Source organism: Microtus pennsylvanicus, chromosome 12, assembly GCF_037038515.1.
Source record: "Microtus pennsylvanicus isolate mMicPen1 chromosome 12, mMicPen1.hap1, whole genome shotgun sequence".
Taxonomy (NCBI): domain Eukaryota; kingdom Metazoa; phylum Chordata; class Mammalia; order Rodentia; family Cricetidae; genus Microtus; species Microtus pennsylvanicus.
This window is the reverse complement of record NC_134590.1, coordinates 1,531,577-1,548,882: the sequence shown is the minus strand read 5'-3', so window position 1 is coordinate 1,548,882 and position 17,306 is coordinate 1,531,577. Positions and strand designations below refer to the sequence as shown.

Genomic DNA, 17,306 nt, shown 5'->3' with positions numbered 1-17,306 from the left:
CGGGGTGCGTGTGCAGTAGTGGATGCCTGTGCAGTACCGGGTACGTGTGCAGTCTCGGATGCGTGTGCAGTCTTGGGTGTGTGTGCAGTACGGGGTGCGTGTGCAGTACGGGGTGCGTGTGCAGTACCGGGTGCGTGTGCAGTACCGAGTGCGTGTGCAGTACCGGGTACGTGTGCAGTACGGGGTGCGTGTGCAGTCTTGGGTGCGTGTGCAGTAGTGGATGCGTGTGCAGTAGTGGATGGGTGTGCAGTACCGGGTGCGTGTGCAGTACCGGGTGCGTGTGCAGTAGTGGATGCGTGTGCAGTACCGGGTGCGTGTGCAGTACCGAGTGCGTGTGCAGTACCGGGTACGTGTGCAGTACGGGGTGCGTGTGCAGTCTTGGGTGCGTGTGCAGTCTTGGGTGCGTGTGCAGTAGTGGATGCGTGTGCAGTAGTGGATGGGTGTGCAGTACCGAGTGCGTGTGCAGTACCGGATGCATGTGCAGTACGGGATGGGTGTGCAGTCTTGGATGCGTGTGCAGTACCGGGTGCGTGTGCAGTAGTGGATGCGTGTGCAGTACCGGATGCGTGTGCAGAAGTGGATGCGTGTGCAGTAGTGGATGGGTGTGCAGTACCGGGTACGTGTGCAGAAGTGGATGCGTGTGCAGTAGTGGATGGGTGTGCAGTACCGGGTGCGTGTGCAGTACAGGGTGCGTGTGCAGTCTCGGATGCGTGTGCAGTACGGGATGCGTGTGCAGTAGTGGATGCGTGTGCAGTACCGGATGCGTGTGCAGTAGTGGATGCATGTGCAGTACAGGATGGGTGTGCAGTCTTGGGTGCGTATGCAGTACCGGGTGCGTGTGCAGTATTGGATGTGGGTGTAGCTTTAGATATGCATGTATTAGTTAATACACTATTCACTAAGTATTGACTGAGGATCTGCTTGTCAGGCACTGTTCTAGCTGAAATATATTTCCAGCTCTTTGTACCTTATGTTCTGGTTGGAGAACTTACTGTGGGCCAGGATTGACAGCAAACATGGTAAAGAAATGGAAACGATGGTGTATATGATAGAGAAAGGGTCTGGGAAGGATAATGGTGGCAATGTAATTTTTATATGATCATCAGGTTCAACTTCATTGAATAAGTGATGGTTGAAAACTTGTATAAGGTAGGGAGGCTAGCCATTGAGGTGTCTAGGCGAAAGGAAGCCTGAAGGTGACAATGTCCCAGGTTGGAGATAGGAGGAAAGTTCAATGTAGAAGTAAAGTCGTAGACACTGCAGTCAGGAAGGCAGTGGGGAGTCAAGTGCTGTGGGAGCTGACTGCACAGGGCTGGAGACTGAGGTTTACTCTAGGATGTGGAGCCGACTGCACAGGGCTAGAGACTGAGGTTTACTGTAGGATGTGGAGCCGACTGCACAGGACTGGAGACTGAGGTTTACTGTAGGATGTGGAGCCGACTGCACAGGGCTGGAGACTGAGGTTTACTGTAGGATGTGGAGCTGACTGCACAGGGCTAGAGACTGAAGTTTACTGTAGGATGTGGAGCCGACTGCACAGGGCTGGAGACTGAGGTTTACTGTAGGATGTGGAGCTGACTGCACAGGGCTGGAGACTGAGGTTTACTGTAGGATGTGGAGCTGACTGCACAGGGCTGGAGACTGAGGTTTACTGTAGGATGTGGAGCTGACTGCACAGGGCTGGAGACTGAGGTTTACTGTAGGGTGTGGAGCCGACTGCACAGGGCTGGAGACTGAGGTTTACTGTAGGGTGTGGAGCCGACTGCACAGGGCTGGAGACTGAGGTTTACTGTAGGATGTGGAGCCGACTGCACAGGGCTAGAGACTGAAGTTTACTGTAGGATGTGGAGCTGACTGCACAGGGCTGGAGACTGAGGTTTACTGTAGGATGTGGAGCTGACTGCACAGGGCTAGAGACTGAAGTTTACTGTAGGATGTGGAGCTGACTGCACAGGGCTGGAGACTGAGGTTTACTGTAGGATGTGGAGCTGACTGCACAGGGCTGGAGACTGAGGTTTACTGTAGGATGTGGAGCCGACTGCACAGGGCTGGAGACTGAGGTTTACTGTAGGGTGTGGAGCCGACTGCACAGGGCTGGAGACTGAGGTTTACTGTAGGATGTGGAGCCGACTGCACAGGGCTAGAGACTGAAGTTTACTGTAGGATGTGGAGCTGACTGCACAGGGCTGGAGACTGAGGTTTACTGTAGGGTGTGGAGCCGACTGCACAGGGCTAGAGACTGAGGTTTACTGTAGGATGTGGAGCCGACTGCACAGGGCTGGAGACTGAGGTTTACTGTAGGATGTGGAGCTGACTGCACAGGGCTGGAGACTGAGGTTTACTGTAGGATGTGGAGCTGACTGCACAGGGCTAGAGACTGAAGTTTACTGTAGGATGTGGAGCTGACTGCACAGGGCTGGAGACTGAGGTTTACTGTAGGATGTGGAGCTGACTGCACAGGGCTGGAGACTGAGGTTTACTGTAGGGTGTGGAGCCGACTGCACAGGGCTAGAGACTGAGGTTTACTGTAGGATGTGGAGCCGACTGCACAGGGCTGGAGACTGAGGTTTACTGTAGGATGTGGAGCCGACTGCACAGGGCTGGAGACTGAAGTTTACTGTAGGGTGTGGAGCCGACTGCACAGGGCTGGAGACTGAGGTTTACTGTAGGGTGTGGAGCCGACTGCACAGGGCTGGAGACTGAGGTTTACTGTAGGATGTGGAGCCGACTGCACAGGGCTGGAGACTGAGGTTTACTGTAGGATGTGGAGCCGACTGCACAGGGCTGGAGACTGAGGTTTACTGTAGGATGTGGAGCCGACTGCACAGGGCTGGAGACTGAGGTTTACTGTAGGATGTGGAGCCGACTGCACAGGGCTGGAGACTGAGGTTTACTGTAGGATGTGGAGCCGACTGCACAGGGCTGGAGACTGAGGTTTACTGTAGGGTGTGGAGCTGACTGCACAGGGCTGGAGACTGAGGTTTACTGTAGGGTGTGGATGGAGCCGACTGCACAGGGCTAGAGACTGAAGTTTACTGTAGGATGTGGAGCCGACTGCACAGGGCTGGAGACTGAGGTTTACTGTAGGGTGTGGATGGAGCCGACTGCACAGGGCTGGAGACTGAGGTTTACTGTAGGGTGTGGATGGAGCCGACTGCACAGGGCTGGAGACTGAGGTTTACTGTAGGATGTGGAGCCGACTGCACAGGGCTGGAGACTGAGGTTTACTGTAGGATGTGGAGCCGACTGCACAGGGCTGGAGACTGAGGTTTACTGTAGGATGTGGAGCCGACTGCACAGGGCTGGAGACTGAGGTTTACTGTAGGATGTGGAGCCGACTGCACAGGGCTGGAGACTGAGGTTTACTGTAGGATGTGGAGCTGACTGCACAGGGCTGGAGACTGAGGTTTACTGTAGGGTGTGGATGGAGCCGACTGCACAGGACTGGAGACTGAGGTTTACTGTAGGATGTGGAGCCGACTGCACAGGGCTGGAGACTGAGGTTTACTGTAGGATGTGGAGCTGACTGCACAGGGCTGGAGATTGAGGTTTACTGTAGGATGTGGAGCCGACTGCACAGGGCTAGAGACTGAAGTTTACTGTAGGATGTGGAGCTGACTGCACAGGGCTGGAGACTGAGGTTTACTGTAGGGTGTGGAGCCGACTGCACAGAGCTGGAGACTGAGGTTTGCTCTAGGAGAAATGAAATGAGCAATAGGAGTTTTTTAAATGTTGCTTTTTTTCTGTTATGTGTGTGAGGGCATTAGATCCCCTGGAACTGGAGCCCCAAGTGGTTGTGAGCCACTGTGTTTGTGCTAGGATCTGAACCCGAGTCCTGGGAGAGCAGCATGTTCTCCACCACTGATCCCTCCAGCCCCATAGGGTTATTGAACTGGTTTGATTGTGCTCTGGACGCTTTGCTAGAAATCGGTTGTGAGGATCCGGTTGGATCCGGGTGTATCAGTTGATGAGCTGCGGAGTGGCTGGGTCTGGGTCCTTCAGAGTGCACACATAGTTTTTCATTGTCGTTTCTACACTGAACTTGGTTAGTAGAAATCTGTTAAGGGACCAGTCCTCATCAGATATGCTTGTTAAGAGAAACCATTTAGATCAAGTAAATTTAGCTAAGTTTAGCTGAACAAAGAACAATTCATGAATTAGACAGCACTCAGAGCAAACTGGACAGTTTTAGAGATTGTTTTAGATAAAGAAGGAGGAGAGGCCTGGCAGGCTGGCTCGTGAAAGGAGCTCACACACAGTTGTTCCCTTCAGAAGTCAGCTTTTAGAAGGTGCTGAGACCATAGGAGTCATCATCCAGCCTGCAGGGAAAAAGCATTAAAAGCCTCTCTGTGGCTGTGGATTGTAGCATGGTTATCCTTTATCTTCTAGCTACTATTGACTTATGAGTCAGGAGATATATACCATGGATGTCTTTCCCAGTCTAGGTCACCTCTCTCGGGATGATTTTTATCTAGTGCTATCCATTTTCCTTCAAATTTCCTGGTGATCTTGTTTTTAACAACTGATTAATATTCCACTGTGTAAATGTACCACATTTTCTTTATCCATTCCTTGGTCGAGGGGCATCTAGGTTGTTTCCAGGTTCTGGCTGTTACAAATAAAGCTGCTATGAACATAGTTGAGCAAGTGTCCTTTCGGTATGTTTGAGTGTCCTTTGATTGTATGCCCAAGAGCATTATAGCTGGGACTTGTGGTAGGCTGATTCCCAGTTTTCTGAGAAACTACCACACGGTTTGCATCCCCACCAGCATCCTCTCCAGCAGGAGATATCACTTGTATTTTTGTTCTTAGCCATTCAAAGTGTAAGATGGAGTCTGAGTCATTTTGATTCACATTTCCCTTATGACTAAGGATGTTGAACATCTGCTCAAGTGTTTCTCTGCCATTTGAGATTCTTCTATTGAGAATTCTCTGTTTAGATCTGCATCCCATTTAATTGGATTATTTGCTTTGTTGATACCTAGTTTCTTGAGTTCCTTATATAATTTGGAAATCAACCCTCTGTCTGATATGGGGTTGGTGAAGATCTTTTCCCATTCTGTGGGCTGCCGTTTTGTCTTGTTGATGGTGTCCTTTGCCTTACAGAAGCTTTTCAATTTCACGAGTCCCATTTGTTAATTGTCACTCTCAGTGTCTGTTCAGGAAGTTGTCTTCTCTGTCAGTGCGTTTGAGATATTTTCCACTTCCTCTTCTATCAGGTTCGGTGTATCTAGATTTATACTGAGGTCTTTAATCCACTTCGACTTGAGTTTTGTGCAGGATGATAGACATGGATCTATTTGCATTCTTCTACATGCCAGCATCTAGCCAGACCAGCTATTTTTAACTGTACACTTTTGGGTTCTTGTCAAAAATCAAGTGTCCCTAAGTGTGTGGATTTACATCTGGGTCTTTGATTCCATTTCATTGATCCACTTGTCTGTTTTTATGTCAATACCATGTGGTTTTTATTACTGTAGCTCTATAGTAGAGCTTGAAATCAGGGATGGTGATACCTCCGGAAGTTCTTTTATTGTACAGAATTGTTTAGGTATCCTGGATTTTTTGTTTTCCTTATGAAGTTGAATATTATTCTTTCAAAGTCTGTAAAGAATTGAGTTGTGATTTTGATAGGGATTGCATTGAATCTGTAGATTGCTTTTGCTAAGATGGCCATTTTTACTATGTTAATCCTGCCAGTCCATGAGCCTGGGAGATCCTTCCATCTGGCCCAGGGCAAGACAATTTTAATACAGAATTCTACCAAAGTTTTAAAGAAGAACTAATGCTAGTACTTTTCAAATTATTCTGTAAAATAGAAACGGAAGGAAAATTGCCAAATTCCTTCAGTGAGGCCATAGTCACCTGATACCCACACCACACAGACTCAACAAAGAAAGAGAATTACACAGACCAGCTTCACTCATGAACATTGATACAAAAATACTCAATAAAATGCTGGCAAACCAAACCCTAGAACACATCAGAACAATCATCCACCATGACCAAGTCGGCTTCATTCCAGAGATGCAGGGATGGTTCAACATAGAAAACTCTCAATGCAATCCACCATATAAAGAAACTGAATTCAATAGATGAAACCGATCATCTCCTTAGATGCTGAAAAAGCCTTTGACAAAATCCAGCACCCCTTCAGTATAAAAGTCTTGGAGAGATCAGAAATACAGGGACATACCTAAACATAATAAAAACAATATGCAGCAAGCCAATCACCAACATCAAATTAAATGGAGAGAAACTCAAAGGAATTCCACTAAAATTAGGAACAAAATAAGATTGTCCACTGTCTACATACCTATTCAATATAGTACTTAAAGTTCTGGCTAGAACAATAAGGCAACTGAAGGAAATCAAGGGAACACAAATTGGAAAGGAAGAAGTCAAAGCACCATTATTTGCAGGTGATATGATAATATATATATATACATATACATATGTGTGTGTGTGACCCCCAAAACTCTACGAGGGAACTCCTACAGCTGAAATACCAGCACACAGATCTTGTGACTCACAAACAACTACCAGTAACTCCAGATGTTGGTGAGCCAATGCCTGGCTTCTGTGAACACTGCACTGTACTGTATTGCACTACACACACACACACACACACACACACACACACACACACACACACACACTTGGGCTCATGGTTGTGGATTTCAGACCCTTACTGTGTACCTCTGGTAGACAGTGGGCTGAATGATAGCGCACACGGCTGGCAGAACAGACTGCTGACCTCATACCTGGGAAACAGAAGAGGAAAGGAAGGCCAGACTGAAAATCCGTTGACAGAGGGATGGCCTTGAATGCAAAAAGTCCTGGGTTTATGGCCAGTGCCACATAAACCAGGCATGGTGCAGTCCTGTAATCTCAGCAGACCGGAGGTAGAGGCAGGAGACTCGTGAGCTGTGTGGCCGAGGACAGTGTGGCTGCGTGAGATTCTGTCTCAAGAAACAAAACAACACCAACATGGGTACGGGGAAGAGAAGCAAGGGTCTGACTCTTGATTTCAAGTGAATTTAGAGCCTCCCTCTTGTTCCCAGCCCGACAGTGACTGCAGTATCCCCAGGAGAGCCACCCTGTGTGCAGGCCTTTTCAGAGGTCAGTCAGTCAGTGTCCAAGCTGTAGTTTAGGGGTAAGGAACGGAATATTAGAAAAGACCAATGCTGCAGAAATTTCTCTTGCTAATTCAGTTATTCATGAAGTAGGTTTGTTTGGGCATATAGTATTGATATATTTGAATCTAACTGTATTTTAAGGTATATTTATATTTAATACATATTTCAAAGTAGGAAATATAAATGATTTAAATTTCTACTTTATATTGAATTAAGGATGAAGAAAACTACTTGGAAACATTAGAAAATGAAATTTAGTGATGTTTATAATATTAAAGGAGCTACTTTTTGTCTTCTCTTTTAAAGATAACTATGACCTGGAGCCTGCGTCTGAATTAGGAGAAGATTTATTGAAACTGTATGTGAAGCAGTGTTGTCCGGACATTGGTATCTGTGTTGATGGACAGAGTTTCCACGCTCACAGGTAAGGACGTTGGTTGGTTGAGCTGTGGTGTCGCAGCAGAGAAGAGCAGCGCTGTTCCTGTCTCAGTCGCCGCCCAGGTGGCGTCAGACCGGCCTTGTGCCTGCGGCTCACACATGCACTTGTGTCAGCCTGAGCAGATCTGCTCAGAGCCACATGAAGCTTAAGACGTAATCAGAAGAAAACATTCTGCCTAAAATAGGGTTAAAGTCCACTGTCACAGAAAATGTAGGTAAATGCAGGGGTTTTTTTATTTTATAGGTATTATAGTAATATAATTTCTACATGAATAGTATATATTTTATTGAGTGCCTTGATCACGTTCCACTCTGATTTGGGGTTTCAGGCTGAACCGTCTCCAGGGGCCATCATCTCTGCCTTGGGAGTACCGCCATTGGTCTTGGGTTTCAGTCTTATCCATGTATGACAAGCACTTTATCCGCTAAGCAATCTCACTCAGGATCCCTTGGCAGCATGTTGGACTGCAGGACGATCTCCCGTCGACTGGCCAGCTAACCGACAGCAGTGCCCTGACTCTTAGTTGCCATTGAATGAGACTGTTTATTCTCAGAATTTGATGTTTCCTCTCTGGAAACATGTACTTTGTAAATCATAGGTACTTTTCCTCATTTATATTATCGTCGTTGTCATCATTGTTATTATTGCCAAAGTTTAGCTATATAGCCCGGATGAACCTCAAACTCAAATTCTCTTACCTCAGTCTCCTGACTACTGGGGTAATAGACACTCATAACTACACTTAGCACTTTCTGAATTCTAATGAAACCTGGTTATTGTGCCAGAACACAGAACTTAATAGAGAATAGGTAATATGTTTTCCATGTCGTAGGTATGCATTTCCTAAACCGCGCTGTGTGTGTATGTGTGTTTGTGTGTGTGCAACGCTTGTACATGCAATTTTGTGTCTGTCGTCTGTCTTTTGTCAACACTTTTAAAATTTGACTTCATTTTGTACCCAGTTTTTTCCTTGAGGCCATGTGGGCACCAGAGTTCTGCTTGTGGGTTCCTAAAGCTGTTCCTGCCGCAGAGGGAAGCAGAACCCATGACTGACCGTTTGCAGCTTGTTGCTAGCGCTTGCATCTGGCCTCTGTGTGCACTGACTAAGAGGCCATTCAAGAGCTGGAGCTAGAACGTTAGATTTGTGAGCCATCATGTGGGCACAAAGAACTGGACTCAGGTCCTCTGGAAGAGCAGCCAGTGCTCTTAACCCCTGAGATACGTCTCAGGTTTGTACATTATGACAGTTCTGGTTTTCATTTATGGTCTGTTTCGTCCACCTAACAGTAAGAAGGAAATTTGAATTAATAGAAAAGCAGTTTCCTAAGGATTTAAAATCTGACTTGTTCCTGCTTAGTTTTTTATATTATGATAGAAATTCTGAACCATGTTATCTTCCCAGCTAAAATTTGAACACCTAGAAAAAAATAAAAAAAAAATTTGAACACTTGTGTTTAGTTCATAGTAATAATCATATTCAAAGTACAAGTAGTAAGAACAGTAAGTGTGGAGTAAGAGGCCGTGCGGATTGAATCAGATCGTCACACAAAGCACACCTACGTGTGGCTGGCATATTATTACAAGGCTTTAAAGCAGATGTTAGCTGGTGTACATACTAACTATCTGGAAAAGTACGGTTCTGTCTGGTACACCTCCCCCACTGCCCGAGTAGGCGGACTACAGGTATGAGACAAGACGAAGAAGATGTAAGATGGTCATGTTGTAAGCCTAAGATATTTACTGTCTGGATTTTCACAGAATAAATTTGCTATATTCTGTCATTATAGGAGTTATACTGAGTGATATAGTTATATATGTACTTAATGAAGTAATTATAAGATTTCGCAATTCTGTTCAAAAGGAAGTTATTAATATCTTAGTATTAATTACTTTGTTAATGGAACAGTGATAACTTAGATATATCTGTATTATAGAGCAAAGGGAAAGAGGTGAACCCTGGTCCCACTAGCCCTTGAGGAGGTTCTGAAGGGGACTCTAAAAGCAGAAAGAGGCACACAGAGTAGGGGCTCTCTGCTGAGCTCTGCTCAGGTTCCCCAGGGCCCTCTGGAAACCTTGCTGGCCAGAGGATTGTTTTCCTATCGTGCTTTGCTTCTGTCTTAAGGTTGTACCTTCCACAATTCACCTGGTTTATTTCCAGTGTGTCCATCCATCCCATTTGGACTTGCCAATTTGATGACATAAATTAATGAAAACTGTATAATCCAACAATATGTAAAGATAAATAAATAAAGTTTTATTCCAGTGATAATCTCATGTAGATGCTTTGAAAAGATGCTTAGGGAAGGGGTACTTAAAACATTGGTATTGGGTTTAGTTCAAACAGTATAAGGTGGGAAGAGAGGTTCTGAGACGAAGCCAAGCGTTGCACCCAGACAGCTCACCAGTTTAACCCCTTCATCATGTTAGAGAAATCCGAGCTAGAAATTGTGGTGTGCACATGTTTCTTTCATTCTTGCAAGAAAAGAGAGGTGTTGATTAGTGAGTCATCATTTTTAAAGAAAGTTTGCCTGATAGTGAAAGACGCATGAGGTGCTGTGGGGACCCAGAGCCTGCGCCTGAGCTGCCTTCTCCTTGTACACTCGTCAGGTTCAGTGTCTGTGGCGTGTGCAGCTTGTTCTGGAACCCTGATTGTTTTGATTAATCAGAATTTGGCTTTATTGTATCGGCAGATAAGGACATTTGTTATACTTTACAATTCATCTGAAGAAGGCAGTCCCAAGAAAGCCGCCATCCAAAGATATTCTCTGAGATCTTTGTCAAGAAGCCTAGTGCATAATGGCAGCATCTTGGAAAGTGTTTGCCCTGTTCTGGGCTTACATTTAAATAAAGTGAAGTCTACTTTTTTCCACCACGCTCCCTTAAAGCAAGAGTGCTTAAAAGTCGTCTCCTCAAGAGCCTTTTTTGGAGTCTTACAGGCCATTGTTCTTCCTGAGATAGTGAGTCCAGTTCATCTGACATTAGGAAGTACTGAGTAGCGTTGTACTGAAGTGGCAGAAAGGGGAATTAGGGCATCTCATAGAGCTGGAAGCAGCATTGCCAGTTGAAATTAAATTTAGTCAAAAGAAGAAAATCATTTTTGACATGTTGGAAAATAAAAAGGATGCACCAGAGATTCTAATATGCCTGCCATCCGTGGCGTTGTTTCTTTAACCGGAGGCAGATGTCCTAATTAAAAAGGAATCTTCTGTATGTTTCTATTTCAAGGTCAGAGTAATCACTTAAACCTTAGATGCTTTTAATGCTTTCTCTGGAAAGAGCTAGCACACTGAGAGAGTTCACCTCTTGTGGTGCAGACACAGATTAGATTAGATTAGATTGTAGGAGACGTGCACAGAAACTGAGAGAGACCTGGGCAGGAAGCCAGAGAACCCTGAGGGCCCTTGAGCTCTGGTGCTGATTTGACCTTGGTTGAAGGGACAGGGCTCTGTGCTCCTTACGCTGCTGTCCCGTCTGGGGACGTTCCCACAAGGCTCTTGGGAAATGTCCAGCAGATTCACCCAGAGATTCAAAGGCACCTTAACCTCCGCTGTGCTGAGTCACTGGCGAGAATGACTTAAGTATGAGAAGGTGGCCTCAGGGTCAGTGTGGTTTAGAGTCCAGAGTGCTGGGCTATCTGTGTCAGCGTCAAAGGGATGCCCTCTCTAGAACATCCACATGTTAGTCAAGATACACTATGTGCCTACGCATCTTTGTGATTGGGCTTAGCCAGTGGAGCTGTGCAGGTGGGCTGTTAGAGTTCTACCATGTTATTCATGTGGAGTTTTCAGTGAATTGGGCATGGTGGTGCGTATCCAATTCCAGCACTCAAGTGATGAGGCAGGAGGGTCATCAAGTATACGCAGCCAATCCCAACCAGCCAGTTCTAGGTAAACCTGAGAAACTCAGTGAAACCTCTCTCTCAAATAATAAATAAATAAATCGCCCTGAAACAGTTGTTTGTCGAGCACTCACAGACTGATGTCCGTAAAGGAGAAGGGATGGAGCGCACGCATCTAAACTCAGTGGGTTATTGTAGTCAAAAAGCTGCCAAGGCAAAAATGACTTGGGAGGACAAACCAGTGCACTGTTTTTTGTTTGTTTGGGAGTTTTTTGTCTTATTTTGGTTTCAGTTTTTTGAGATAGGGTTTCTCTGCATAGTCCTGGCTATTTTAGAACTTACTCTATAGACCAGGCTGTCCTTGAACTCACATAGATCCACCTGCCTCTGCCTCTGCCTCTCTGAGTGCTGGATTCAAAGCATGCACCACCACTGCCCAGCACTGTTAACGTTGGTGATTTCTGTGGACTGGGGTTGAAAGGGAGCAAGAAAAGAACTGAAGACTTCATCTTACACAGTTCAGGGGAGAGGTGCTGCAAACATAGCTTAGAAATCTGGCCATTTGACTTTCCGTGCTTTAGGAAGGAATCATAAACTGTAATGCTTGTAATCTGTTCTTATAGACTCAGTCGTACCTTAGAGATTCTGCCTTTGTTATACTTTATGCTTTTTGTCTTGTTCTGGTTTGTGTGTGTGTTTCTTGTTTGGTTTTTTTTTTTGTTTTTTTTTTTTGCTCTGCAGTCTTGCCTGGGATTCTCTCTGTGCACCAGACTGGCAGTCTTGCCCTGTCTTCCTGTCTTTGCCTTCCCAGTGCTCAGACTGCAAACATGTCCCCATGCCTGGCTTCTGTATTTGTAAAGTAGAATTCTTAGATCATTGATATGAACCTATGAATCTTTTTTTCCTTTCCCTATGTGTGTGTTGCATTTTGTTACAAATATTCTTTCTGCAGGTACACTGACGTCAACGTTGAGTATCATCCTCTTGCTGCCCACCATATTCTTTTAAGTGCATTTATTATTAGTGTATATACACATACGTGCATGCCATGGTCTGTTGGTAGCGATCAGAGGACAGTCTGTGGGCTTAAACTCCCTCCTGCCATGTTAGTCCCAGGGACTGAATTCAGGACATCGAGTTTGGCAGCAAGTGCTTTTACCCACTGAGCCATCTTGTAGGTCTTCCACCTTGTATTTTGAGACAAGGTCTCTGACAGATCTCACTGTGTAGACCAGGCTGGCCTGGAATTCACAGAAACCCACCTCCTTTTCTCTTGAGTGCTGGAATTAAAGGTGTGAGCCAGTGGGCTCAATGACACACTGTATTTTTCTTTTTCTTTTTTAACTTAAAGATGTATTGCTGGGCAGTGGAAGTGCATGCCTTTAATCCCAGTACTCAGGAGGCAGAGGTGGGCAGATCTCTGAGTTTGAAGCCAGCCTGGTCTACAGAGTGAGTTCCTAGATAGCCAAAGCTACACAGAGAAACCCTGTCTTGAAAAACCAGAAAAAAAAACGGAGTAATAAACAGTGTGGAGGCAACTTTAAAAAAAATGTATTTCCTAATTTTTTTAAAGTTCTTCACCAATGTATTGTATGGAGTGTGTTTAACTGTCAAATATTAGGGAATTTTTCACTATATCTCTGTTACTGATTTCTTGTTCAACTCCATTGCAGTCCAAGAACATTCATTATTTCAGTTCAATTAAATGCAGAGACTCTTCTGCTAACACAGAATGTGTCTGGGGAGTTCGCTCCTATACTTGAGAGTTGTGTGTGCCTTTTGTGCTCTGAGAGAATCTGGAGGGATGGCTCAGGGGTGGCTCACCGCCCTCGGTGGCTTCAGTCCCAGGTGATCTGATGCCCCTTCTCAGGCACTGCGTTCACCTGTGCATAGACACACGCAGGCAAAGCACTCATACACGTAAAATAAAGATAAATGACATAAAACAATCTCTGCTTACTCCAAAGTTAAAAGATTTTCACCCGTTGTTTTCCTTTCTGTGGAGATGTTGTAATATTAACTTGTACCTTTAATGGAGGTTCTATTTTAAGTTGTTTTCTGTGAGTGGTGTGAGGCATCGGGGTTCATTTCTTCAAACATTCAGTGCTCTTATTTATAAAGCTGTCTTTCCTAACACCACTGAGGAAGACACACACACTCTACACACACGCACTCTACACATACACACTATCACACACACACTCTATATACACATGCACTCTATACACACACTATCATCATGAAAATTCAAAAGGAAATCTCCCTTCTGTCACTTCCTCAGACTAGAATACAGCATGTACTGAACACAACTGTGATGATTCTAAGCCGGAGCTCAGAACCTCTGCTGCAAAGTCTTTCTTTAAAAAAAAAATCACGAACAGTTTTTTTTACATCTTTCCCTTTTTGTAAAATTTATTTTTGTTTTATGTGTGTGAGTGTTGGGCCTACATGTACCTGTGGGCACCATATGTGTGCCTGGTGCGCCCAGGCCATAAGAAGATGTCTGATGCCCTAGAACTGGAGCTGTGGCCGGCTGTCAGCTGCCTGTCAGTTTGGGAACCCACCTTGGGTCCTCTACAAGAGCAGCTAGAGCTCTCAGCCCCTGAGCCATCTCTTCATCCCCTATCTCTTTGTTATTGATGTTCCCGAAAGTTAGGAAATACATCTTTGGTCTTCATTTCTCCATTTGTAAATGGCTTATTTTCTTAGTCCTGTAAATATAAAGAGCTTTTAAGACAACGTGTTTAAGTGATAATAAGGGCACTGTAACTGGTGTTTTACTCAACTTAATTTGTTTATTGGTTCCATATTTTGCGACAGGGTCTTATGAGGTAGCCCAAATTGATTTTGATCCTCCTGCCTCAGCTTTCCAAGTGCAGGATTATAGGTGTGTGCCGTTAAGCCTGGCTTTTGAGTTAATGTTTTAAACAAACATAGTGTTAAGATATTTAGATGTTTATAATTTGTGTTACAGGAATTATATCAGTGAATATAAACAGGACAAATAAGACTGTTCACACAGGCTGAGGTGAGGAGTTGGACAGTGTGTGAATGCTCACTTGGTTTCCTCCGTTTTCTTTAGGGCCATTTTAAGTGCCAGGTCCGGTTATTTTGCTGCCATGCTGAGTGGCTGCTGGGCTGAAAGCTCCCAAGAGTGTGTTACTCTTCAAGGGTAAGTAAGTAACGTTTCTGAGGCCGCGGGACGGACTCAGTCACCAAGGCCACACAAAGCATTCGTGCTTCGTGTGTTCAGTGGAACTCAACAATGACTTTCTGAAACAGCAAACAGACCCGTGTCCTCACAGTTCAGAGTGTCAACAAAGCTGGCGTCCTCCACGCTTTCCTTAGGTGTGGACTACCACTTTCCGCATCTCACGTGGCCTTTGCTGTGTGTTGTCTCTAAAAACGCTGACCCTGTCCTACCTCGGCTCCATCTCTGCCATATCTTCAGCTTGCCATGTGCTGAAGGTTGGGACGTCAGCATTTGAATTTGGGGAGGACACAGTCGCTTTATAGTGGGGACATTCTGATTATGGGGTATTCTGATAGTACACTGGAAAGTTTATATCCGTGGCCAAGTGGGGTGAAAAGGTAGATTTATTGGTGACATTATCAGTGTTGAAAAGCAGCTTAGGGGACTGGAGAGACAGTGCAGTGGCTAGAGCTCTCCCTGCCCTACAAAGATCCTTGTCAGTTCCCAGCTCCCATGTTGGACAGCGCACAGATGTGTGCAACTCCAGCTCCAGGGATCTGATGTCCTTTTCTGGACTCCATGGCACCAGCACACAGAGACACATAAATAAAAATTTCTAAAAATCTTAAAAACAAAACAAAATGACTTGAAAACTCTATATTCATACTGATGCTATCTCTTTCTTTGAAATGGATTTAAGACGTCCTCTGCGTATCGGAAAGGTGGAGCCAGCAGGAGCCAGGTCTCTTCAGGGGGTCGTGATGGCAGTTACTCTGTGTTAGTTTTGCAAATTGACCCAGGGCCTGCTTTATGTAGTTTAGGTATCTTTTCTTTAATTGTCAATATATCCTAGTAAAACTGAATTCAGTGAGAATTCAGATTAAGGAATAATTCTAGTTTAATTTAGAATTCAACTTTTTAAAGCCTTTCTCTACATTTATGGTGTGTGTGTGTGCGTGTATGTATGTATGTGTCTGCATACACATACATGTACGTACCACAGCATATGTGTGGAGTTAAAGGACATCTTTTAGGAGGCTGCTCTTTGCTCCCATGGTGGGGTCAAGGACTCAAACTCAGATTGTCACCTTGCATGGCAAGGGTTTTACCTACTAATTCAACTTCCTGGCTTTCATTTAAAATGACATTTGTTTTGTTGCTAAAGACCAAAAAACTATATTGATTAAGGGATTCCTCAGCAAAAGAACATAATGTGTCTATTTTTTTTCCTGTAACAATCTTAAAATTTTGCGTAAGTTGGTGATAATTTTAACAACCTGGCACATACCAAGTATACCTTTGTTCCTCTCTGTCCTCAGCAAATGGGTAACAATTCCACCTCATGCTTTCTGTGTTTCCTCCCACTCCTCATGCCAGTCGGTCTTTGAGGTAGAGAAGGGAGATTCACATACTGAAATGAGTAAAAACAAAACCAGAGAAGTTAGATATCTTCCAGGTTTACATGATTATATAGAATATGAATCACATTTATTGATTCTTGTTATAAATGTTTTTAATTGGAAAAAGGTTTTCCAAATAATATATTCTGAGCAGTTCCCCTCCCCCAGATCTTTCCCCTTCCCTACCCACCCAATTTCATGCCCCCTTTTTCCTTCTCTCTTTAGAAAACAGAAAAACAAGTAAACAAAACCCCAAATAAAACAAAACAAAGAAAAAAAACCACAAGAAACGCATACACACAAACCAGACCCATAAAAACACAAAATTGGAAGCTAAATATCCAAGCAGAGGAACAGTGAGACAAAAAGTGCCCAAACAAAGCAATATCAGACAAAAAACTATATAATACCCTTGAATTCATTTCTACTGCTGGGCGGGACCTACTCTGAGTGTGGTTAATATGCCTGGTGAGACTCTAGTGGAGAAATGAATTTTTCTTTGCATGCTGGTATCAACTGCACACAGCTTCTTGATTGGGGGTGGGAGTTCATCTTCACCTCATCTGGCTTAAACCTGTACGGGTCCTGCGTGTGCTGTTACAGTCTCCGTAAGTTCATATGTGCATCACTCCTGTTGTCTCCTTGGAGTCCTCCATCCCCTCTGGCTCTTACATCTTCCCACCTCCTCTTCCACATGGTTCCCTGAGCCCTGAAAGGAGAGGTTGATGGAGACACCCCATTTAGGGCTGAAGGTTCCAAAGTCTCACTCTCTGCACGTGGTCCATGTGTGAGTCTCTGTGTTAGCTTCCATCTGCTGCCTGAGGAAGCTTCTCTGAGAATGGCTGAGCGAGGCACTGGTCCATGGGTCTAGCAGAATCTATGCTCCTTTAGAAGAACAGTGGTAGCTGGTTTTCTCCTAGGACCTTGGCCTATCTTGCCTCAGGTTCTTGGCCACCCAGCATGTCAGGCCTGAGTTCCATCTCTCGGAGTGGACCTCAAATCCAGTCAGACAGCTGCTGGTTATTCCCAAAGCATTTGTGCCACTGTTATGCCCACGTGTCCTATGCCTGCATTGGGTCATCACTGTAGATCACAGGGTTGGTGCCTGGGGCTATGGTTGCTTTAGTATCACGCAGAGTGCCTTCCAGTACTGTGGGCACTCATCTGTAGGGGCGGAGGCTCTAGTTAGGTGCCAGCTCAACTGTTTGTGTTCAAGTGACATAGGTAAATGTATTACTACCTGTTTGTGGAGAAGAGCCAATAGCCAGAGTAGTTTGGTGTTTCTGTGGGGCCCTTT

The 17,306-nt window shown here is 45.0% G+C and overlaps 1 protein-coding gene across 1 annotated transcript in view; it reads left to right on the top strand.

Annotated features, from left to right (window-relative positions):
- Btbd8 (BTB domain containing 8) overlaps positions 1–17,306 on the top strand; it is a 59,447-nt gene that overhangs the window by 15,476 nt on the left and 26,665 nt on the right. The window contains exons 4-5 of the mRNA XM_075942719.1: positions 7,446–7,563; positions 14,499–14,588. Coding sequence (XP_075798834.1) covers positions 7,446–7,563; positions 14,499–14,588 — 208 coding nt within the window. The remainder of the gene's footprint in view (positions 1–7,445; positions 7,564–14,498; positions 14,589–17,306) is intronic.